Source organism: Apiospora kogelbergensis (genome assembly GCF_038363985.1).
Source record: "Apiospora kogelbergensis strain CBS 113332 chromosome Unknown utg000006l_segment0_segment0, whole genome shotgun sequence".
In the NCBI taxonomy this organism is placed as follows: domain Eukaryota; kingdom Fungi; phylum Ascomycota; class Sordariomycetes; order Amphisphaeriales; family Apiosporaceae; genus Apiospora; species Apiospora kogelbergensis.
The window spans coordinates 4,568,597-4,591,658 of NW_027117423.1; the positions used below are offsets into that span (position 1 = coordinate 4,568,597).

The following is a 23,062-nucleotide window of genomic DNA, read 5'->3' on the forward strand; positions in this document are numbered from 1 at the left end:
CCCGCAGATGCACTGCAAACGACCCTGGTCTAGATGCCTAAATTTAGAAAGGGGCCGGGGGCCAATACCCCCAAGAACTAATCAAACATCCCATACTGTTGGACATCTTTTGAAGTGGCTATGCACGCTGACACATCCACACACATTCGACAATCACTCACCATATCATTTTAGCGCAGCCTTATAACGTCTCACAAGCAACGCCATCGTAGCTCTGGTACTTCCCTCCATCATCTAGGACTCTCTGATTCGGGCCAACATGTCTACCAACGAAGAATACTCGCATGACGCGACCGTGGCCGCCGTCACGTCGCTCCTCACCTACGTGTCGGAGCTCTACGGCGCGGGCTACGAGCTGTCCTACCCACCGCCGGGCGGCTGGGAGGGCTTCAATCGCGACAACCTCCGCCTGCTCCAGGAGCACGGCAAGTACAACAACGGCCTCACCGACCGGGCCTTGGAGCTCATGCGCCACATGCCGTACTTCCTCAACGACGACCCGGAGCTCATGTACTTCACGCAGCCGGCCTACCACTACCAGGCCTTCTGCAGGCCGGACCTGAAGCCTCCGGAGTCGGAGCTCGAGAAGAAGAACGCAGAGGAGAACAAGATCGTGTCCAGAGAGACCTACGACCAACACCTTCCGCCACAATTCGGTGAGTTCCCCGTGGAGTCGCTCCTCACAAGTAACGATGTCGACTTTGCCAAGGACCTAAGGCTAACACTCATGTCCGTCCTAGTGGTATTGACCTACGCCCAACCCTGGAAAGGCTATACCATCATCGTCGACACCGAGCAGGGATGCGTCCGCTTCTGGGACCGCTATGACGGCACGGCGAGCGTGACTAAGGAAAGGGGCGACTTGGGTTACGAATACGACGAGGACGAGGTCGAGGAAAGCGGCCCGGAAGGGTGGAAGCTGGCGGATAGGTACCGCATCCCGACCTTCTTCGATCTCTGGAGAAGAGAATTCCTGGTAAGCAGTGCACGTTTATGACACATCCTCTCAGCTATTTGGAATTGTTTCAGCGGATTGCTAACGCAGCACAGGAGTGGAACAGGGAGCTCGAGAACAAGGAGGATTAGGAAGCGAGCGCGAAGACAAGGAGATAGACATGGGAATAGAGTAAGCACCGATTAAACGCGAAGCCGTAGATAACCAAGACATGGAGCAATGATATGGCATACCCTATGGACGTTGCACCTCTGCCAACGTATTTGGCGATAGTGCTACTTCAGAAAATGGGATATGTTAGATAGCAGCGAAGGATTGGTAACGTTCCAAGCGACCGACTTCTCCAATGCGATCAGTCACTGGTCGGCTGCGACTTGGCGGCCCGTCGGGTACAGGGCGTAGCTCGGGCGGTTGATCTGCATATAAAGTCCGATGCCGATGACGCTAGTCAAAGGTTGGCCTGACCAGCTCGCACTGGTCGATCCAGCCATTGAATTTGACGATCTGTCTGCCGGTTACGCAATTGGTCGTTTTCCCTGGGGATGGCCTTCCGACCGTGTGGATGGGAAACCCGGAAATCCTTTCGAGTCCTTACTTGTTTCGTTGTTCGCCTTTCGCGTTTGATTAGTAGCTTGTTTGTCGCGATGCCTGTGTTGTACGCAATCGGGTTGGCGGGTTTCCAGTGTTCGAGTCAGGCGTCTGATGTTGCTAACGGGCGGAATCAAGGCGGAACAGGCAATGCAATGCGCCTTGCCACGTGTGGAAGTTGACGTTAACAGCGACCGTCATGACCCAAGTGCCTGGAAAAGGAGCTAATGACGACTCGCGCGACAATTGTTCGATGCTGAATGGGTCCGTCACGGATTCTCCCGAGGCTTCGCTGTCGTCTTCCCACTTTCCCAGGGGCTCCACCATGAGCGAACCTCAAACAACATTTTCCAGCCATCGGAAGTGCCGGGGTCCCTTCGGCATTGACCGCCATCGCGAAAAATTTGTGGTCCTGTCAAAACGTGTTCTGTGTTTTCGGCGATACGGGGTGGCGCCATGGAAACGGCCTTTTTGGACTACCATGGTGAGAATAAAAGAGATCCCAAAACAGTGTCAACGTCAACAGGGGGTGAATAAACTACCTGACAGTCTCTCTCCATAACTGCTGCATCTTTCAGACAAGGGAAACCAATCAGACATTCCAACCCGTCCTCTTCAAACCCCCAATTGCCCCAAGTTGCCCATCGTACCATCATGGGATCCGCTATGCAGCAGCGTCTCTACATCCTCGACACCGGCTTCTCGCTGCCGGACCGCATCGGCTCCATCCAGTCGTGCCGGACGGACGGCAGCGACCTGCGGACCGTCATCGGCGGCATGAAGCACAACCCGGACGGCATCGCCATCGACCAGGCCGCCGGGCGCATGTACTGGACCAACATGGGCGCCAAGCTGGAGAACGACGACGGCTCCATCGAGACGGCGCGGCTCGACGGCTCCGACCGCAGGGTCATCGTCCCGCCGCGCGCCGTCGGCGTCTTCACGCCCAAGCAGATCGCCCTGGCGCCGCGCCGCCGCCAGCTGTACTGGTGCGACCGCGAGGGCATGAAGGTGATGCGGTGCGGGCTGGACGGGTCCGGCGCCGAGGTGCTGGTGTCGACGGGCGCGACGGCCGCCGACCGCGACGACGTCGCGCGCCACTGCGTCGGCGTCGCCGTCGACGAGGCCCGCGGCTGCTTCTACTGGAGCCAGAAGGGCCCCTCCAAGGGCGGCGCCGGCCGCATCTTCCGCTCCCCGATCGACGTCGCGGCGGGCGGCGCGCCCGAGGACCGGCCGCGCGAGTTGATCCTCGGCGGGCTGCCCGAGCCCATCGACCTCGAGCTCGACGAGGAGACCCAGACGCTGTTCTGGACCGACCGTGGCGACCCGCCGCGCGGCAACACCCTCAACAGGATCTCGCTGAACGAATTGGCCGCGGCTACTGCGAAGCAGACTGTGCTCAAGTCGGATATCCTGGCCCGTCGCCTGCACGAGGCCATCGGACTGAGCGTCGACCACAAGAACAAGAGGGCCTTCGTGACCGATCTGGCTGGCGGTGTCTACTCGATCGACCTCGAGACCAAGGAGAAGACAGTGCTGTTTCCAGAGCTGGGAGACTTGACCGGTGTCGCTATTGCTCATCTGTGAGCTCACAGTGTTTATATTCACAGAAGACGACTAGATGAGGAGGGTTGTGCATCAACGGCGTTATGACTTAGCGACTGAATTCGATACCATAGAATAGATACATATATAAACAGAATTGTGGCGAAGAAGAGAGGAGACCAATTGATGGAGGGCCGTAGCTTTGTGGTTACTCATTTGATTACCCTATGAAATAGAGAGGAAGCAAGAAATCCAACCTTGTGATGTGAAATAATAGGAAGAAACTTGAAGTAGGAAGAAACACAATCCCATTATCTTACCTGATCCAAGCCGTCATACCCCTTCATGCCCCCTAAACTGAAAAGCCGGTTTGTCTTAACTTGCATCTTCCCCCTGAAGCTATCCAGGCGCTCATTCCGCAACTCTGCTCGCTTGCCCTCGTCTTGATTGTGCAGCTCGTACAAGTACTTCTTGAAGTCCTTCGAAAGTGCCACTACCGAGCGCAAGTGCTGGTCGGTGACCAAGATGGTCCCTTCCTCGTCCTTCTCCGCATCGTACTCTGCCAGCGAGACGGCCGTTTGGAAGGCTGAGAGATTTCCGGGCAGAATTAGCTAGTGGACACGGCGTGCATAGGCTGTCGAAACGTACCGTTCCTGATCTCTCGCCCGTTCCACTTCAGGCTGCTCTTGTTGATCTGCTCGATGTACTCCTTGGCCGCCATGTTCAGTCGCATGTAGCCCCCGCGGTCTCGCCCGAGCTTGTCGATAAATGTTTTCCAAACCTTCTGTCTCTGTTCGTCGTCAAACTCAGGGTAGTACAGCTGGACGTGAACGCGGGAGATGAAAGCATCATCGAACGACCCCACGCGATTGGTGGTTAGGAAGAGAATTCCCTCGTAGTACTCGAGTGCTCTTAGGAAGCCTACATAGTATCTTCAGTATTTGGGAGCATAGATGACAGGAAGATTCTTAACTGACCGGCAACTAGACTGTTACGCGTGAGGTCAGCTGTGGTACGCCGTTCCATGAAGACATCTGCTTCATCGATAAGGAGAACGGCGCCCCAGTTCTTTGCGTTCCTGAAATGTTTCGTAAGGTTCCCTTCTACCTCCTCTGCTTCGACGCCTATGTCGCTTGAGGTCAGGATCATCAAAGGACGCTTCGTGAAGGCTGCTATACACTCTTTTTATATGAGTCAGTTTATATGGAGCCGAAACACTCCGTCAATACATACCTGCTGTGAGGGTCTTCCCGACGCCAGGCTTCCCATGGAGCAAAAAGGTCAATCCTGTACCTTTGCCTAGGACGAAATCGGCGCTCCACATGGGCTTAGGTATCTCTTCTCCGGCTTTGTTTCTCCTCGCAAAGCTTTTTGCAAGTGAGGTGAGGGTTTGCTTTGTTCCCTCATTGATGATCAAGCTTTCGATCATGGTTTCGTCGAATTCGGGGTCCCGAAGGTTTTTGACGTGAACTTGCACTGATTTATCAGTTAATGGGATTATCTGGAAAAGTAGGAACTGAGTCATTATTCTCACCCCATGTCCTTGTTTTGAAGGCGAACACAACAATTTTTGATGGACAAAGAAGGTATTCGTGTTTCGTAAGGCAGTCTGACTCCCAATCTTCCGAACCTATTGCCTGATAATCCTCATAGAGTGCCTCGAAACCAGGTTCGTGGTCATCAGCCTGAGTGGATATGCAGACAGAGCAGGAACAGCGCCAACCCCCTTGGCGTAGATCATCGGTTAGCATCCTGGGTCCTGGTCTGTTTATGAGCACAGCCGATTTGGCATCTGCCATCACCAAGCCGTCTATCTGTATTTGGTCAGTCTCCCAGTTTGCTAATCAACATGCTGTAAGAATCATACCTGTTGGTTAGGGAAAGTTGGAGATTGTCCTTTGTGGTGCATACACTGATTCTTCAATAGTCGGCAGTAGATGCGGCCCCAGTGTGCTAATTCCTCGACCACAGGATCTTTGCTATCGTCGGTCTCTGCGGTTTCCAATATCTTCTCGCCACATTCTTCGAACCCCACTTCCCCATCAAATCGCGACTGAAGCGTGGTTTGGAGTGTGCGACTAAGGAATGCTCCATCATATTGCAGACTCCAGAACATCGTTGCCCATTCCTCCGGCGGGTTTTTGAATATACCACCTGAGATGGATTTTATTACCCCCGCCTTCCAATCTGTTGCACTTTTTTGATTCACTAGGAGGGTTCTCCCTGGTTTGTGTGATACCCAGGCGTGGTCGTACGTATAGAAGCCTCGCGCATTCCTTTCCATCTCGGCCCTCACTCCTTCCATTACAGTGTCGTCCAGGTATTGTATGAGCGTCTCCATATGTTCCATAACAAGTCGATCGCGCATGCATAAGGCTCCATGAGGCAGACCGGAGCGTATTTTCGCAAATTCTTGCAGCTCGTCGTAGTGATGCACAAGAATACAATAGGGCCAACTGACTCTGATGTCAACACCATTCAGGTCATGGTCAGGGTAGTATTGTACGACGGTCCTCAATGCGTGAATGATGGCCGGCGAACAAATCCTTATAGAATAGGTTGGTTCAGTCACACTTTGAATCGCCGCTATGTTGTCCTCCGTGATTGGTCCAGGGATATACGAGTATGTCGTAATAACCTCAAAAGCTAGATCCGTGGGTTGATTGGTTTCAAAATGTTCCGATTGAGGCATACTAGAAACTTCATCCTTTAGTAATTGCTGCGTTCGCGAATGGCGGTACTCTATACGGTAGTTTATTCGCGATTTCCGGGTTGTCGAGGATGGGCCTGGTGCGATTGATGGAATTGAATCAGGCAGCGGATCTTGTCCGCCGGGGGGAAGCGTAGATACCTCAACAGACATGGTGGGAGGATTTCATCTGTGCTGGTCAAGAATGATCAGCCAGGAGGCAGTAGTTTCATTCCGCTAGGAGTCTGGGCCGCGGATGGATTTTTGAAATTATTACAAACTTCAACTTGTCAGTGGAAAGTGCATCAAATATATGCGGCAAGAGATGATCAGGCTCTGCTCGCCAAGCCAGAGGAACCGGATGTTAGAGACTTTTGTGTACGGCTGTGCTACCCCAAAGTGCACTATTGCTGCAATGTTATCAGCCCTCGGTAGCAGTCCTTGATTTGATTGGAAGCTGAAAACACACGGCATTGGTGTCAGCCCGGCGTGTCATGCTATGGTTGTATTCGTAATGCAGAGATCATGCAAGATTAATTAGCCCAGCGGCAGGCTGTATCCATTCTGGCAAAATGTTCACACCGGCTGCAGCCGGTCTCCAGCTCCTACATTGCAGCTGATCATATCTTTTCGGCGATTAGTGCCTCTTTCTTTCTTCTCTAACATCTCGGCGGAGGGGTAGTTTCAAATTCCCACTTCGATTTCCTCACTGACCAGTGTCAACTTGTTTTGAGCAGACCGCAACATGAATATTGACGGACTGGACGATGTTCATGCCTCACAGAGGTTCGTATCAAGTAAGCATTAACCACTATTTAATTGATTCAGCCTTCCTGCATCTTCAAAAGCATCGCCCACAAGGGATCGAATAAGTGCTATCTGCAAATGAAAGAGGCTTACTTCTTATAAAAGCAGTGTACAGACACGACGTCGACAGGAGAATCACTGAAGAGCACATCGCCTACCCACTTACCCAGGCCTTGATCGCTGATAGAGGTGAAATACAAGATATAGACCCTTGGCGACGTTTCTTTGAGTATCGCCCAGGTGAATCAGATCCGTATGTGTTCAATTTGCCGGCTTTCGATACATTTACTTACAATAATCGCAGTGATCCAGTTACTGACATCCTGCGTATCGAATCACTCAACCTGAAGCAAAAATGGGCCAGCTTCTACAAACATTGCTCGCGAGATGATCGGCTTGACCTGGGCTCTTCCGAGCCGACAATAGAGGGAGTGTTGGAAGTAGTCAGTCGGATACAGCGCGATTGGCAGAGTCAGCGCCATGACACGCGTTTCGGCAAAGTGATTCAAAAGTTACACAGATTTTGCGAAGGTATCCATGCACATAGATCCTTCCTCGAGATCTTGCCAGAGGGCAGTGAATACGTCTCAATCTTTACAGGGACGTTGAGTGTTATACTGAAGGTACCGCCCAACCAGAAACATGGCCATTCATGCTGATTTCGAGGCTAACCATTCATCTCATAGGCAAGTGCAAATCATAAGCAAATCACCGAAGGGCTGTCAGAAGCCCTCTCCACCATCACCGAACAAGTTGACGAGTGCCAAGTCGCGCTTGAGATGTACGCCATTCCGAAGATGAAAACTGCCGTGGCGGACCTGTATGCAGAGATTTTTCTCTATCTTTCAGACATCATGGACTACTTGACACAGAAGCGATTGAGAAGACTACTTGACTCTTTCAATGAGGACCTGTACGAAAAATACAAAGATCGAATCAGCAGTATCAAGGCCAAGGCCAATAAAGTCCAACGCTTGGCAGAACAGGGCTCAAGAGCTGAAGGGAGAGTCACGAGGCTTGAGGTAGAGAACATGAAGCAAGAATTTATCCTTGGTCGGGAAGGAGAAGCCAGACGGCAAGCTGAAAATATAGCGGCGGCAGATCTTAGGCAAGCTGAGCTGCTTGAGGCAATGAAGCGAAGGGAGGTCCCGATGCAGAGAAACATGATGGAACAGTTGGCCGGAGCCGTCATCAAGATGCTGACGGATGATGCGTTCCGCAAAGTGGTGGATTCACGCACATCAAAACGTGAGAACCCCCGACACAGAGCAGGCAACTGCACTTTACTTTGTTCACTTTCACCCTCACAAGTGAACCTGATTCGTCACATGTATCGGGAGACGCCTGCTAATAACTCTACAGAACACCCGGGCCTGGCAACACTTTCAGCCCTTGGATACACGACGAGCATGGGTACACCCACGGCGTCAGTTTCCACAAACATGTCATACACGGCTGATGACGTGTTGCTGCAGTCCAGGCATCTTGAAGACTTCTTCGATCGAGAGCGGCTTCGACTTATGGGACTGCAACTGCGTCCGGTGAACCAGACAGATGAAGTCATTCGTCGGCTATCAAATTGGGCCAAGTCGGATCCGGGTATCCTTTGGCTGGAGGGCCCCGTATCGGCACTAAGAGATGAGTACAACCCACTGGCCACGATCGCCTCGAGGATCATCGATTTGGCCGATCAGGGGCAGGTACCTGTAATTTCACAGTAAGTCCCCGAAGGCTACCGCCACCCATATAGCCCCCTTTCATGTGCTTATCGAACACCTAACAGCTTCTGCCACCTTCCAAGAGGAGGGGAACTACGTCCCGGAAACGCTAGCAGAGAAGTGCAAGCCTGTGTTGCCCTCATCACCGCGTTGACACGTCAAGCGATGGAGCTCCTGCTACCTCAATTCGAGACCAGCCATGACCTATCCGAGGCTCGGCTGAGTTTAGTCAACGGAACTCTGGATTCCTTGCCAGAGACTTTGCGATTGCTGGGTGACGTGCTGGAGATCCTCGACATGCAGCTGCTTTGCATAGTTGATGGGCTCCACTGGCTCGACGACCGTAGCACTAACACGATTCTGATCGAACTGGTCAAGACTCTTCGCAAAAGCAAGACTAAGGTACTTTTCACGACAACGGGGCGATCATCTTGTCTCCAACGCGAAGTGAGTAGGATGGAAAAATTGACGATTGAGTCTCTGAACCCGAGAGGTTCCGATGTGAAGATGAGCGAAAAGACTATCGCGCTGCAGGATAGGATGCCTTGAGGCATTATTAAGTCGTGCACAGGTTCTTTTCTATGTAGCCCCAAATTCCAAATTCATTTTGATTGCAAAATTGCACCTATTCCTTAAGCTTGCCTGAGCACCGCAAAGAGCATCCAGTGATTCGGGCAGGGCAACCATAGTGCAGCCGGTACCCAAAACAGGTTGAGTAGCATCATGATGGGTTATATGAATGATGGAACGAAGATTGAAGTTGAATCCAAACATCCTGGGATCCTGCGGACGTTTTAGGAGTCAGATATGTTTCTAACGGGTTGACAGCTTGACATCGAACCGAAAAGGAAGAACAAAAGGGTTGCATGCTGATATAGATACCGAAGATAAATAGAAATTGATTTTTGGCCTTGCGCTGTACACCGAAATTTTCCAGTCTACATTGAATATAAATACTTTGCCTGTCAGCCCTAGGGGGAAACGAGCACAGGTTCGTCGCCAACTTGACATATCCAAATTCCTTTCGGTCATAGTGATGAGCTAGGAAACCCCTAATACTGGTATTTTAACAGACAGGCGGTCTTGGCCATTCATGTCTCGATAAAATCATACTATCTTTGCCAAATACAAAAGAACAACACCGTCAAAATGCAATTTTCTATGGGAGTCGTTTTCAAGCTCGCAGTGAAAGCCCTGCTCTTGCTTCCGGGAATGACAGCTGCCCAGAACCTGACCAGCGATCAGCAGTTCGATGCAAACCGTACAATGTCCTTTGGTGTGGTCAGTAATCTTTCTTGTCGACAAATACGCGACTAATGCTTACCCAAATTCAGGTCCTCTTCCCAGGTTTCGAGCCCCTTGATGTCTACGGACCCTTGGAAGTACTCGTTCAGGTATTCAATCAACCTTAACTTAACCCCTTCGATATGCGGATGGCATGAATAACCTGGAGTCTGCTTAGATGTCCATACTGACCAAAATGACGGCCTCCTTCATCTCCTTCGAGACGGGCCCCGTGAACTCTCGCTACACGCCCTACACCAAAGCGCCCGGTGACCCGCCGACGGACTGGGGATTCATGCTCGGTGCGAGCACAGTCGCAACGCACACCTTTGCCGATGCGCCGGCACTGGACGTGATCCTAGTACCGGGCGGATTAGGCACCAGGACGCTGGTGGAGCAGCACGACGACCCCGAGCGCGGAAGCCGGGTCATCGAAGACTTCCTGCGTCGCCGCGCCAGCCAGGCCGACTACGTCGTCAGCGTCTGCACGGGCGCCGTGCTGCTGGCGCGCTCCGGCCTGCTTGCGGGCCGCCGAGCCACGACTAACAAGGCTGCTTGGGAATGGGTCACGGGCGCGGGCTCCGACATGGGCAACGGCAGCAGCAACGGGGACATCACTTGGGTGCCCTCGGCGCGCTGGACCGTCGACGGCAACATCTGGACTAGTTCCGGCGTCGCGGCGGGCATGGACATGATGTACGCGTTCATGCGGCAGCTCTATGGGCCTGCGATGGCGAATACGGCGGTCAACGTCATGGAGTACGCGCCGAACCAGGACTCGCATTGGGACCCGTTCTCCGTGGTGGACAAGGTACCTGGGGCTAACACCACGCGGTCTTTGACGAGCTGCGTGGCTCCGGCGGGCTACGAAGCTGGAACCTGACACTGAACAACGGGGACACATGGGAGATCAGAAGACTGCGGTTTAGATAGGGTGAGGCTGGAGTATGTCCATTAATAACACCCATGCACTTCAGGTGTCAATCGTAGTCGTCAAGACGCTTTTCGATCCCATCCCATATGGGAACTTCCTTTCGGCCCGACCACTCCCTCTTTTCATCCACTAAATCGCAAAGCAGCTCGTACGCCTCGCCAGCCTGGCACTCCATCACCGACCAGCCCTCGGGATCGTCCCGGTCCACCCGAACCAGCGCCACCCGAGCCTCCGTATCCGTCTTGCCCAGCTCTCTGTCGCAGTAGATGAAGTACGCCGCACAAAGCGTCAGCGTGAACCGCTCCTCGTGCACGAACCCCCAGTGCTGCTCGAGCGCCGCGCGGAACCACACCTCGGCCTCGTAGCCCTGCACGTTGCGGTCGAGGAAGCGCATCGCGCCCAAGCGCCGCCGCCGCGCAAAGTCCGCGTCGGCGGCGCGCAGGTAGTCGTCGGCGAAGCGCGTGCGCGGCCCCGCGTACGCCAGGAAGGACTTGTGGGCGTGCTTCCACGGCCGGTGTTTGTTCCGGACGGCCTCGAAGAAGCTGACGGCGTCGGCGTTGTTGTGCGCCACGCGCTGCGTGTCGGTCGCCGCGGCCTCACCCAGCGCGGCCAGCTCGGCCAGGCTGCGGTTCGCGTCGTCGGCCGCGCTCTCGTCCCAGGCCATCTGCACGAGCAGGATCCCCTCGTCCGCGTACGCGGGCGTGTCGAGGAGGAAGAACATGCCGCGGTGCAGGCGCGGGTTGTTGCGGCAGCGCATCGGGTGCAGGCGTTTGGCGCAGGCCACGGCGGCGGCTTGGCTGCCGGCGGGGACGCGGCCCTCGGGCCGGGGGTTGAGCTCGCTTAGGACGTGCGGGCCGCCCCACGCGGGATACATGTCGCGCATCACCGTCTCGAAGTCGATGCCGGGGATCGCGTAGAACCCTTGCCAGTAGTCGGCGCAGTGGTCCGCGTAGGGCTTGTACTTGCCGGCGCCGTCCGAGTATTCTGCGTCAGTTTGTGGCGAGTTCCAAAGTTGAGGCACTTCGTCGACTCTTTCCGGGGGCTGTTGCTCTTCCTGGTCGTCATCAATGTCGTGACTTTCATCGCCGTTGATCTCGTATTGCTCCTTGCACTCCTCCCAGTCCGTGTTCCCAATCTGCAGGTTCACCAGCACCAAGGCGACATCCTCGGCGGGGACGCGCATTTGCTCGATGTGCCACTGGTCCTCGGCGCTCCCCTCGCACAGGGTGACGATGACCAGCCCGGCCTCTCTCCAGTTGACGTTGACCACGGCGACGAAATAGAAAATGCTGAAGCGGCCGGTCTGGACCATCTCCGCCAGACTTTCCAGGTGCGCGGTCAGCGCGGCGTGTAGCGGCTGGCCGGCAAAGTCATGGCGGGGGGTGCGCCGCTGGACTACAGGATGGTCATGGGAGTCGGTTTGACTGTTGCACGCGGCCTCGATGCTGGCCAGCTCTTCTTCGCCGTCGCCAAGTTCAACATGCACGGACAGGGCGAAGGGAAGCAGCTCCTCGGGGAGATCCTTGTAAGGGTCAATGGCGGGCGAGCTGCTCGCTGGCAGAGTTAGGTCGACCGACATGGCTCGTTTGTGGTCGAAGCCCAGGATTGGGACCCCACTGCGCCCGAAGATTCGAGGACCTTGGTTTATAGCCTGTCTTCCTAGCCCTGCGCACTAGACAAAAGTGGCTGTGCAATGTGGCAGCAGTACCTGCACAGTAAGCAAGCAGTAAGAACGGCAAGGTTAAGTAGTAAGCAATTCCTTGGCACGGCGGTAAATATCCACGTCAAGAACACAGCTAATCGCATGTATCTGTGACGTAGATAATATGTCTTTATTGTGACAGTTTGTGCTGGCAAGGTTTGACATGCTGTTAATGATATGACTGTTTCTCGGGGATGAACAATCTCCTCAGTGTAGTATTAGTCCAAGTCTCGACGAGATAGGGCTCCCAATCTAAAAGACTAGTTTCAGAATTTCGCTGGCTAGCTTTATCCACGCTGGCTTAAGTTCAAGTAAGGAGCGGATGGCTGACCAAATTGGGAGTTGGCGGTAATGAATATCTAGCTACGAAATATCTTAGCCCGTCTACTATCCTATATTTATGCTTATCTCCGTCCATAAGGAGACCCCGCGACCATGCATGGCTGAGAAGCCAAGGAAAGCCAAGCTGTCAGTCATAGATGTTGCTAACTTGTACGTAGAATGTAGAATCACTATGTCTGGAAATGGGGTTACATAGATTGACTTCCTGCATGATTCGAATAAAAGAGGGAGTGACATGATTGAAACTCAACTGACGCGGTAATTTTAGCAAATGTAGTGGCTTTCAGTTACATGGTCGTCTAGTAAGTTCGTCATTAGCGCCAATGCCCATGGAACTGAATTACCCCTGACGCCCGCCCATACGCAGCCCTCTCCCTCTACACTAAGCCTTGTGGTCGCCACATAGATCCCTCATGATGATATGAAGACAATGCCTAAACCATCAGCATCAGCAGCAGGGGGCCCGAACACCCGCCCACTAGACTGTTGCCCATTTCGGGATCCCATTGGAACGCTGTGTGTGGGGGGAGATTGCCCTGTCCCACAAATGTGTGGTACTTTTGTCCCGAGCCTAAGGGTCTCAGGGTGGCTGGGGTGTGACTGTAAGCGAGCGTCCGTTCTTCTAGGCGTTTTCTATCTCTATTTTCGGTATTCCATCGTGACGAGCTAGGTATTATACTCGATGGAGTCGTTTCCACTGCTGTGGGTGCGTGAGTGCCGCATGTGCCGTTCTCGCCCGTCACCTGATACCCACGAGCTCGGATACAATGGCCAATGGGTGCACTTCCGGCAATGAGACATGCTCGCTTAACGTAACAGTGCATGCCTTATTATTTTTGCACTTTTAGCAATTCCCTGGTCGTGGCCCTTGTTTGATGGATCTACTGCCAGGTGCATATTACTAATTAGGCTATGAAGTACCGCAGTCAGCAGTGTAGAAGGGGGCGCCGAGCGCTTTCTGGCATGAGATGGCATCGGCTCACTCCTTCGTCTGCTTCTCTTGTGCTCTTCTGGGGGCCATCCCTGCTTCTAAAACCTCTTTTACTGCAAGGTGGGATCGATGGGTACGCCCATCCACTCCACTTCGTGCGATGGGCCCCCTGAGCGTATGATGAAGAAGCCTGTGGGTTTCCAAGGTCCGGGTCCGTCTGGCAATCCAGCAAATCCAGCGCTGCGTGAATCTCTAGGAGCACTGTGTCCGCCCTTGCTGTTGCTGCTGCTGGATTCCACGGCGGCTGTGGTGGTTGTTGCCCCCGCAGATACGTCTCGAGCTCGGCCAGGGCGTCGATGGTCTGCAGGCTGGCGAGCCCGTATTCGTGCGTGCAGAAGTCGATGAGCGTCCGGCAGGCACCCACGGCGGCCCGCTCCGTCTCGTGTTCCTCGTCGTGTTCCATTTTAGGCCGGTTCCGCGCCAGCAGGGCGGCGGTGTCGTAGTACGTGAGCAGCGCGTCGGGGAACCGGTCGATGCCCTGTATCCATTCCGGCCGGTCGATGTCCCGCATGATCTGCGCGGCGGCGTCGTAGTGTCCTTCGTAGTAGCTGCACCAGGCCTGGCACTCCTTCCGCCGCACCTCGTCCACCTGCGGCGGCGGGCTGGGATGGTGCGAAGCGGATTCGGACCGCGTTTTGGCCAGCTTGCGCATCGCGTGGTAGCCCAGCTCCGCGTCGTCCACCAGGTCGTAGTGCGCCGCGCGCGACGCGGCGTACCTGGGCTCCGACGTGCGCTCCGAACTGTCCAAGCCGACCTGTTCCCGCACGAGGTGGAAGTAGAACTCGCACACCCCCACGACGCTCAGCGGGGGTGTTTCCGCCGCCTGCGACGGCCCCGGGTCCGGATGCGGCAGCACCCGGTGGAAGGCGGCGGGGTGGTTCAGCGTGTGGCAGAGGCTGCAGGCGAAGCGCGCAAAGGACTGGGCCGCCTCGGGCGACTGCTCGGCCAGCTCCGTGGCGACGCGGTGCGTGTAGATCCACAGGTAGGGGTGCGGGTGGCGCATCAGCGCCGTGAAGTCGTCGAAGCACTGCTGCATCAGCCGGAACCCGAGCGGCATGCGCCCGTACTGCAGCGCCCGGTTCACCAGCAGCGTCTTGCGGTACCACGCCTTGATGGCCGCGCACGGCTCGACGTAGCCGTCCGCCGTCCGCCGCCAGAAGCCCGACTCGAACCCGTACGCCACCATGCCGTGGAACGCCTGCGACCTCCTCGGCTCGGGCTGCCCGCGCGCGGCGGCAGCGCTGTCGTCTTCGGGGGCCGCTCGGGCTCGCATCGGCGGTATCGGCATCGTCGTGGCGTCGTCGGCGGCCGAGGGCGGCGGCGAGGGGGTGCGGCAGGTGATGCCCTCGATCTTGATCCGCTTGTCGCTGCTGCTGCCGCCGCCGGGCCCCGCGCTCATGCCGTGCACGAGCCGGAGGTACTCGCGGACGCGGCGCTGGTCCATCTTCTCGCCCCGGAAGTAGACGTGCGTCGACTTCCCCGCCGCCTCGCGCTCCTTGTACTGTCGGACGAGCTCGATGACCTCGGCGGGCTTCAGGTTTTTCCGCAGCTTCCACTTGGAGATGCGTGATTTGTACATTTTGGCGCTGCTCACATATCAGTCGAGGCGTCAGCGCTGCCGGGTTCGGATTTAGTTGCTATTAGCTAGGGGTGGGGGAAACGCACGTTCCGTAAAACCCATGATTTTCCTGTTGGTGGTGCAGATCAGTTGTTAGTGCATGATTTCTTTCGCCTGCCGACCACGGATTTGGTGGTAATTACTGACTTCCATGATGCGCATGGTCTCCTTCAGGGTCAAGTTGCGTCCCGAGAGGTCGTACAGATGCGTGATGATGCCCTTCTTGGCCTCGAACTCTTCCGGCCGCGCCCACGGCACGTCGTCCTGCCGTTGTTTCGGCGACGATTCGCTGCCGCTGCTGCTGTGGGCGCTGTCGGTCGCACTCATCGTGGTTTATTATGACTTGCCGCAGGATTCCCTCTGGTGTGAGGAGATGGATGTATATACGCCGTATAGAGAGATAGAAAGGCGATTGCTGAGTAAGTTATGCGCACACGACTTGGGCCTGATTGCTTCTTTAAGTGATGAAGAGCGACGTCCATTGGGGGCGTATGCGTATGCCTCCGCTGCATTACCCCCCACACAACGCACGCATGTACTTTTAGTCGATCCAGCACTTCTCCATAGGCCTTGGCCGTTGACACTATGGAACCTTCGACCGCGACCCCTGGCTGGCCCGCTAGGGCTGAAAGGCATATCCATTAAGATTGTTTTGGAAGGCGTTTGCTGGGACGACCGTCCATTGGGTCGTTTACGGCCGGGGTATAGCCACGGACCTGGCTACGTGACATCCGACAGCGACTCACTACGTGCCGTATCAGTCGATCCCATATTGTGGCCTCGCGCCTTCAGGGCACAGCCAATCTTACGGTCTACCCGGCAAAACCTTATTAGGCCATTCAAGTTTCCATATCCGCCTAGGGTCTCTGTACGTCACGGTTCAGCATACTGAGGAATCGTGGTCTAAGAATAGCAATCCTCACCAAGCGTGTCCAGGGCCGGGCGTCGGGAAGAACGGGATGGGTCTCCCTAGTGAGGACGAGTAGGCAGCAACTGATGCTAACAATGCTGGCTGCCCCAGTTGCCAAGTCCCTGCCGGACAACACTAGCAGGCTCGCATTTGCCCCGTAGCCCTGTCACTCTCTGCTCTCACTCCCACCTATGCCATGGCATTTCTTTCAGAGCCTGCTTACCAAGCTAAGCACCCAGGTATGGGCGGTCTCGGGCTCGGGTTGTCGCCCTCTTCATCCTTATGGATGCAGGGGGCAGGAGAAGCATGGGGTGGTCTATAAGCAGGATGATAACGACAATGCAGATTCTATCCAGTCATCCTCCCCGGGTACTCATTGGCTCCAGCATTCTGCCGAGTGGGCACGCCGCTGCCACTACGCAAATAAGCACTCTAATACCCACTCAGCCCCTCGCTAGCTGGGTCTGTCTGCAGGTCCGTCTCCATTTCCTAGACTAGTCGCTAAGTACTCTGCATCGTCGGGACCAAGGCTTGAATCTTTCTTTTCGTTCTGCATCATGTTGGGACTTCGGATTGGCATTTGTGAGCAGCTGGGTCGGACTGTGATCATCGGGGTTTGAGCGACTCTTATTCTTTGTCCAGTTCGAGTGGCCTGATGGTTCAGGGCTGTGCCGCCTGTGCTTACGAAGGATGAGCGCCCTGGTCGTTTTAGCGGGTGAATCACCGTGTGCTATGACCTAATCGCCTGTGTTGTGTCGGCCTGCTTGCTTTCCAATGCATCCATCCTCCGACGGAATGGAGACTCCGCCTTCTTTATCGACAGAGTCCTTTTCCCTATTAGGTCTTTATAAATGCATTGCCCCCTCCCTCAACCTGACCTGTCTCGAGATCCTCGTGCCTCTACCCCTTCAAAATGCCGAAAGACCCAGCGGCGCGGACCTGCTGGGCCGCGCGCGCCACGACGATTGCTAATGAAACGATCGCTTGGCACGTTAGGAGAGGAGCTACGGCGGTCGCCTAGCCCTATGGGGTTGGAGAAGCCCCCTAACCTCGCCGCCGTCGCCGCCGCCGCCGAGACGAAGGGAATCCTGGTAATTAACAGCAACCTGGGAGTGCACGTATATGAAACCCGCAGTCGCGCTTGGAGTAAACATTGTTTTTCATCCAATTGTAGTTGACTCTTTAGGAAACCCGATTGAGATTTTTCTTTTCTGATTTCTTTTTGTGTTTTCGCTTGAAGATTTGATCTATCGTTTTGCGCATTCCAAGTGACCTCCGACGCTCCTTTTACTTTCGCCCTTCCGGACCTTGTCTAATTTTCCGGTGGTGTGGTCACCATGGTGCGACCCTCGAACTCCCTCCTCGGTCGGGTTTTGCTCTCGGCTCCGGCCGTTTGGGCGGCTCTCGATCTGGACATCAACAATGATGGTCAGCCAAACTTCCCATCTTCCTTTCGTCCACTATCCAAACCAAAAAAGAAAACCTCAAACCAATCTACTTCAATGCCCGCTAATCCATCATGCAGACTCGATTAAAAAGGCCGCCGCCCTGGTGGCCGAAGACCTGATGGGCTACTACAACGGCGAGAAGCCCGGCGAGATCCCCGGCCTCCTCCCGGGCCCCCCGCCCAACAGCGGCGACTACTACTGGTGGACCGGCGGTCTCCTCTGGAACACCCTGATCGACTACCGCAACGTCACCGGTGACGCCAAGTACACCGACTCCATCGTGAAGGGCATGGCGTGGCAGACCGGCCAGAAACAGGACTTCATGCCCGCCAACTACTCCCTCGACATGACGAACAGCGACCAAGCCGTCTGGGCCAACGCGGCCCTGGCCGCGGCCATGTCGGGGCTGCCGAAGCCCTCGTCTCCCGACGCGGCGGACTGGCTGCAGCTAGCCCGCAACGTCGTGACGGAACAGTCGCTGAGGGCCGTCAACAGCAACGGCACGTGCAGCGGCGCTCTGCGCTGGGCCGTTTTGCCTATGAACGCAGGCTACAACTACCTCGACAGTATGTGAAGCCAGCCCTGCCTGGAAAAAAATCAATATCACCCCCGTGACGGTCTTTTGATTGAAGCTCTTTGATACCGGCTTGGATTTGCTGACTTGCTCCCCTTTCCCCATCCCAACAGCCAACTCCAACGCCGGCCACTTCGCTCTCGCGGCCGCGCTGGCGCACGAGACCAAGAACGACACGCTGGCCAAGCAGGCGGCGAGCGGCTACGAGCTGATGACCAAGATCGGCTTGATCGACGACAAGTTCAACGTATTCGATGGAATCAGGGACGACTGCAAGGCTGTGAACCAGCAGCAGTTCTCGCAAAACGCCGGTTTACTTCTGACTGGCTCTGCCTACATGCTCCAGCAGGTACGTTTTGTCCTTTTCGTCTTCCTTGTATCATCTATATCATCTATATAGTTGCCCCCCTCCCCTAATCCGACAAGCACGACGCGCCGTGACTCGCGCTGACCCGCACTCCAGACCAACGGCGACGAGACGTGGAAGAAGCGCGTCGACGGCCTTGTGGCCCGCACGCTCGATGTCTTCTTCCCCGACGGCGTGGCCAAGGAGGTCGCGTGCGAGGGGAGCACGGTCGACTGCGTCACCGACATGAAGCTGTTCAAGGGCATGCTGCACCGCGGCCTGGGCGTGACGATGCAGCTGGCGCCCCACGCCAAGGACAAGATCCTGCCCGTCCTCAAGACCAGCGCCGCCGCCGCCGCCCGGACCTGCGCCAACGGCAAGGACCAGCGCCTCTGCAGCGTGTACTGGGCCTCGGAGAGCAACCAGAAGGACGGCGCGACGCTGGGCGCGGCGGCTCAGTTGGACGTCTTGAACGCGCTGAACAGTGTCTTGATGGCCAGTGTCCAGAGCGGCGGGAGCAGCAGTGGCGCGGCTGGCGGCAGCGGTGGGAATGGTGATGCGGGTGCGGCTGGGGCGAAAAAGGATGGTCCAGGCAGCATGGGAACTGCTACTTCTGTCAGCACTGCCGCGGTCTTTGGCGGACTCTTCTTGGGCGTCATGGCTCTGTTCTAAATGGGGAAGTAACTTCGAGCTGGTTCATTGCCGCACGAGTAACACGTATGACCTTCTTTGCCTGCCAGGCAAGCCTTGTGCGAGGTGAATAAAAAAAGGGTGGCTTGTAAGCTGGAACGCCATGCCTTCTTGATTGGAATGGTGTGCTGCCGAAGCTGAAAATCACCACTTCCGACCCCCAAATTTAGATAGAGATGTCTCAATCAACTTCAGGTGTGGCGTCAGGCTGGAAGCATCTACTAGCACTTCAGGTATAATACCCGCTGTTCTCGTTCTCTGAATGTACATACAGATCTTAGACTTGAGCCTTATCAATCTTTACACGCACTCCAACTTCCGACACCCAAATTTAGATACAGAGGTCTCACTGGAATTCAGGTGTGGCGTCAGGGCGCTGAGGATGGAAGCATCATTTTCCTTTTTGCTTTCTGGTTCGTTGTCAAGGCCTGAGCCAAACAGGAACGAGGCTGGAAGCATCTACTAGCACACGCCGGGTCGCCTACTTCTGGGTTGACGGCTTGACATTGATCTGAAAACGAAGGAAAGAAAAGTCACCTACCTCAAGTATAATACCCTCCGCTCTCTGAAATGCCCTAAACATCTTAGTATTGAACCTCAGCAATCTTTACACGCACTCTAACCGATACCTACCGAACAAGCTTTGTCGTCGTCCTTGAAGTCGCAATGGGTTCCCAGCACGCGTCATTTTTCAGTTATAATATAACCCGACCATTCCCCTACAAATGGTTCACACCTATTGCTGTAATTGGTGGACTCGTTTTGGGGCTTGTGTTCACCATGCTCAACTTTGCCTCGACAGGTTTTATAATGGCTGTCGAGACATCCATCGACCCCAACCAGACCGTGTCCGAAAACCCGCTTCCGTCGTTGCCGCCTTCCTTGTCTTACTTGACGTCCAAGGCCAACGCTGTCTGCCAGCCAGTCAGCCTTCCCGTGGGCACGCAGTTCTTCACCAACCAGACGGCGCTCAAGTACACCCTGACCGGGGTATGGGAGGAGAGCAAAAACGGCAGCGGCCGGATCATCTCGCCCTCGCTGACGTACTTCCAAAACGTCCTTGACGACTGTTCGGTCACCTCGATCCAGATCGACGTCGAGTCGCAGGACCGCGCCGTCAACCAACTCGCGTTGACCGAATGGGGCGCCAAGGTGCGGACGTACGCTACGTGCCGTATCGCCGCCAGTCGCGGGGCCGTCTTCTTCAATCTCACGCAGATCTACGACTACGTCCCCGACACCACAAACTTGAACCAGGTCAAGTCGTTCCTCGGCTCCGGATTCCTGAGCCGCGATCAACAGACGCGAGCTAGTTTGTATTGGGGGAATCGCTCATGTCGACTTACTGGGCCCAGACGACATTCATGCTTCAGAACGAGACCCGATACTCCCAGGACAATCAGAAGTACCCAATCCGCAAGGGAAATCTGTTATTCGTTCCTCAACCGCAAGGGGTAGACATTGCAAATACAGGATTCTTCCGTTTCAGCTCGCAGTTCATTGAAGCTACCTCGCCAGGAAGATATGAGTTCCCCCATGTCAAAGGCGAAACGGAGACTTTGGAAGACCTCATCCGACAGAAGGCGTACCCCAACATCTGGCGCCCGGCTGATAACCTGGCTAAATCGGTGTACTCTACAATCCTCGCTGATCTGGGACAAATGTCAAAGCGGCCCAATGTTCTGACGGACGCGCCAACGCTACAGCAATTTTCTTCAAACCTCTCGGAAATCCAAAAGACCATCGCCAATGCAAGGCCAGGACCCGCCACTCAGTCCTACGATGAGCTGAAGCACATAACGGGTCCGCTCGCCATCAACCCCTCGGTCATCTCTGCCCAGTATGTCTGTCAGGTGCCCCGCCTACGGTCGACAGGCAGCTTGGTCGTAGCGCTATTGGTGGCCGATCTAGTCTTCCTCAAGGCGGCCTGGTGCCTCTACACACTCACCGCCGGATGGTGGCTTGGACGGCAAGCTCGTACCTCCGCCTGGTGCAGAGGTTGTCTGGAGATGGGGGCTGGCGGTGGTGGACTGGGGGTACTCCGGTGTTGGTAGCCCCTGAAAAGCCTTATGTGATGTTGCAACAGCGCGACCTAAACGTTTGAGAACGGAGTCCAGCCGTATAAGAATCCTATTGGTTTCGGCGGGAATATCAACTTAGCGTGGCCTGGCTACAGCTGCGGATATGACGTAAATCTGGATTTCTAAAAGACCCTCTGGCGAGACTGTTCGTCATTTAATACTGTAAGAGAATAGGCAGAACTGTTTCTTCTAAAATCTGTAACTTGGATAAAATATTGTAAATAGGAGAGTGACCTGAGCTCCTCTTCGTGCTGCACCCTTTATTCGATCCAAATCAGCCCTTTGCTTTAATATCATTACCCATTCTCCCCCAGTTCAAACACCCATTACTGCATAGACTTATACGCTAGATAAACCTGCATAGCGCCCTCGATGCTCTGCACCAGACCGAAGAACAACGTCAAAGCAAATACTAGAATAGCCACCCAAAATGTGTACCACTGAACCCCATCTCGACGGTCCCACCACCACTGCGTGAGCGTGCTGGGCTTGGAGTCGTCAAAGGCTTGTTTCAGGATGATGAGCCGGTCATGCCAATACTGGAAGCGCTCAAACCTTCTGTCCCGAGACCGCAGTGTGCCGCACCGCGCTACCATCCGATCAACTTCGGGTTCTGAACGGAGCCACGAGGATACGGTCCGGTCACTCTGCGGAAAGAGCAGGGCGAGAGTGCGCAACGTCTCTTCCACAAAGCCGTCGGGGTATAATGTTCCGCCAGTGCTGCGCATGACATGTGTAAGCTAAGGCCTCTGGCGAGATATGCCACCAACCAAGTACCAGGGTGCGACGAACGTTTCTGTCGAGCTGCCGGCTTGACGTCCAATTGAAAAACAAGAACTAGCAAGGGTGTAACGAACCTCTGGCACATTTTCAGGAAACTGGCATGATGGTATATGAAGACAGCCGCATCATTTTCGGTCAGCCGCAAATGGTTTGCAAGGTTACTGGTCCAGAGAATACGAATTCCACCGATGCGCGTGAGGTTTGGCGCGGTAAATACACTATCTAGCTTCGCGTCGCGTGCATCCAGAGATCTTGTCGGGGAAAAGTGCGATGTCAGCGCATCGCGCAGCGGTCCTGCCGTCCAGGTGACGAAATCCTGCATCGATAGCCTGAAGGTACATTCGCCGATATCGGTCATAGTCAACAAGGTGGCGCAGAGGTCGATCGAATGCTCGGCATAGCAGCGGCTGTGGGACGTTGGGCTGCCGCCTTTCAGCGATTTGATGTATGTAAGCAGATCTTCTCTCTCGTCTCCGCGCAGGATCCGGTCGCTGATGTTCACCACGTCTGCATGCGTGCGCTGGAAAATGTTCCTCCCGCCATCTGTGAGATATTCCAAGCACTTGGACGAATAAAAGTTGAAATAAGGCTGTGAGTCGGCTTTCAGGCTGATGGCTCCACGACTGCTGGATCCCCATAGCCATTTCGTGAGGTCACTCACGATAGGTTGGGGGATCGGGTTGGTTAGTAAGGACCTATCTAAGGGGGAGTTCTGCATTTCGCCACTTTCATGAGATATGTAGCTAGTAACAATCATGGCGCCAGTGATTTAATCTATAAGAAATTGGTCAGGCAGACTCGACCATTCTCCGCGTCGCCAATCTTAGCCTTTTCGTCTTAGACATAGCCCTCTATTTCGTGTTCTTGGACACAGCCCCTATGTTCATGTCCAATCCTGACACGCCAAAAAAATGTGAAAGACTGCCTGACATACTGCCTAAGCCGAACATATGAATGATTGGCTGCCGCCCTCTAAGCCACCAATGCAATGTCATCACTGCTGCATCCCCCGCCCCAGCCTGCCTACTTACCCCACCTTGCCAGGGAGAAAAGGGGT

General features: G+C 55.0%; 10 protein-coding genes across 10 annotated transcripts; 6 read left to right on the plus strand and 4 right to left on the minus strand.

The window, feature by feature from the left end:
* Positions 1-259: 259 nt before the first annotated feature.
* On the plus strand, positions 260-997 carry PG998_010321 (uncharacterized protein; the record flags this gene model as incomplete). The annotated part of the gene is made up of 1 exon (XM_066877137.1): positions 260-997. The coding sequence occupies one exon, from the start codon at positions 260-262 to the stop codon at positions 995-997; it is 738 nt and encodes a 245-aa protein (XP_066729293.1).
* A 1,200-nt stretch (positions 998-2,197) lies between these two features.
* On the plus strand, positions 2,198-3,130 carry PG998_010322 (uncharacterized protein; the record flags this gene model as incomplete). Its single annotated transcript, XM_066877138.1, has 1 exon — positions 2,198-3,130. One exon carries the CDS (start codon positions 2,198-2,200, stop codon positions 3,128-3,130), a length of 933 nt encoding a protein of 310 aa, XP_066729294.1.
* A 565-nt stretch (positions 3,131-3,695) lies between these two features.
* Positions 3,696-5,780, minus strand: PG998_010323 (uncharacterized protein; the record flags this gene model as incomplete). The annotated part of the gene is made up of 4 exons (XM_066877139.1): positions 3,696-4,009; positions 4,066-4,260; positions 4,322-4,718; positions 4,956-5,780. The coding sequence occupies 4 exons, from the start codon at positions 5,778-5,780 to the stop codon at positions 3,696-3,698; spliced, it is 1,731 nt and encodes a 576-aa protein (XP_066729295.1).
* Positions 5,781-6,522: 742 nt separating this feature from the next.
* PG998_010324 (uncharacterized protein) lies at positions 6,523-8,851 on the plus strand (the record flags this gene model as incomplete). Its single annotated transcript, XM_066877140.1, has 5 exons — positions 6,523-6,563; positions 6,700-6,837; positions 6,889-7,027; positions 7,271-8,301; positions 8,368-8,851. 5 exons carry the CDS (start codon positions 6,523-6,525, stop codon positions 8,849-8,851), a joined length of 1,833 nt encoding a protein of 610 aa, XP_066729296.1.
* A 600-nt stretch (positions 8,852-9,451) lies between these two features.
* PG998_010325 (uncharacterized protein) lies at positions 9,452-10,469 on the plus strand (the record flags this gene model as incomplete). Its single annotated transcript, XM_066877141.1, has 3 exons — positions 9,452-9,583; positions 9,637-9,696; positions 9,765-10,469. The coding sequence occupies 3 exons, from the start codon at positions 9,452-9,454 to the stop codon at positions 10,467-10,469; spliced, it is 897 nt and encodes a 298-aa protein (XP_066729297.1).
* A 97-nt stretch (positions 10,470-10,566) lies between these two features.
* Positions 10,567-12,099, minus strand: PG998_010326 (amino acid permease protein; the record flags this gene model as incomplete). The annotated part of the gene is made up of 1 exon (XM_066877142.1): positions 10,567-12,099. The coding sequence occupies one exon, from the start codon at positions 12,097-12,099 to the stop codon at positions 10,567-10,569; it is 1,533 nt and encodes a 510-aa protein (XP_066729298.1).
* A 1,391-nt stretch (positions 12,100-13,490) lies between these two features.
* On the minus strand, positions 13,491-15,500 carry PG998_010327 (uncharacterized protein; the record flags this gene model as incomplete). The annotated part of the gene is made up of 3 exons (XM_066877143.1): positions 13,491-15,141; positions 15,221-15,243; positions 15,321-15,500. 3 exons carry the CDS (start codon positions 15,498-15,500, stop codon positions 13,491-13,493), a joined length of 1,854 nt encoding a protein of 617 aa, XP_066729299.1.
* Positions 15,501-17,420: 1,920 nt separating this feature from the next.
* PG998_010328 (glycoside hydrolase family 76 protein) lies at positions 17,421-19,123 on the plus strand (the record flags this gene model as incomplete). The annotated part of the gene is made up of 4 exons (XM_066877144.1): positions 17,421-17,511; positions 17,609-18,097; positions 18,219-18,454; positions 18,569-19,123. 4 exons carry the CDS (start codon positions 17,421-17,423, stop codon positions 19,121-19,123), a joined length of 1,371 nt encoding a protein of 456 aa, XP_066729300.1.
* A 798-nt stretch (positions 19,124-19,921) lies between these two features.
* On the plus strand, positions 19,922-21,195 carry PG998_010329 (uncharacterized protein; the record flags this gene model as incomplete). The annotated part of the gene is made up of 2 exons (XM_066877145.1): positions 19,922-20,453; positions 20,615-21,195. 2 exons carry the CDS (start codon positions 19,922-19,924, stop codon positions 21,193-21,195), a joined length of 1,113 nt encoding a protein of 370 aa, XP_066729301.1.
* Positions 21,196-21,548: 353 nt separating this feature from the next.
* Positions 21,549-22,723, minus strand: PG998_010330 (uncharacterized protein; the record flags this gene model as incomplete). Its single annotated transcript, XM_066877146.1, has 2 exons — positions 21,549-21,942; positions 22,080-22,723. 2 exons carry the CDS (start codon positions 22,721-22,723, stop codon positions 21,549-21,551), a joined length of 1,038 nt encoding a protein of 345 aa, XP_066729302.1.
* Between the last annotated feature and the right edge of the window lie 339 nt (positions 22,724-23,062).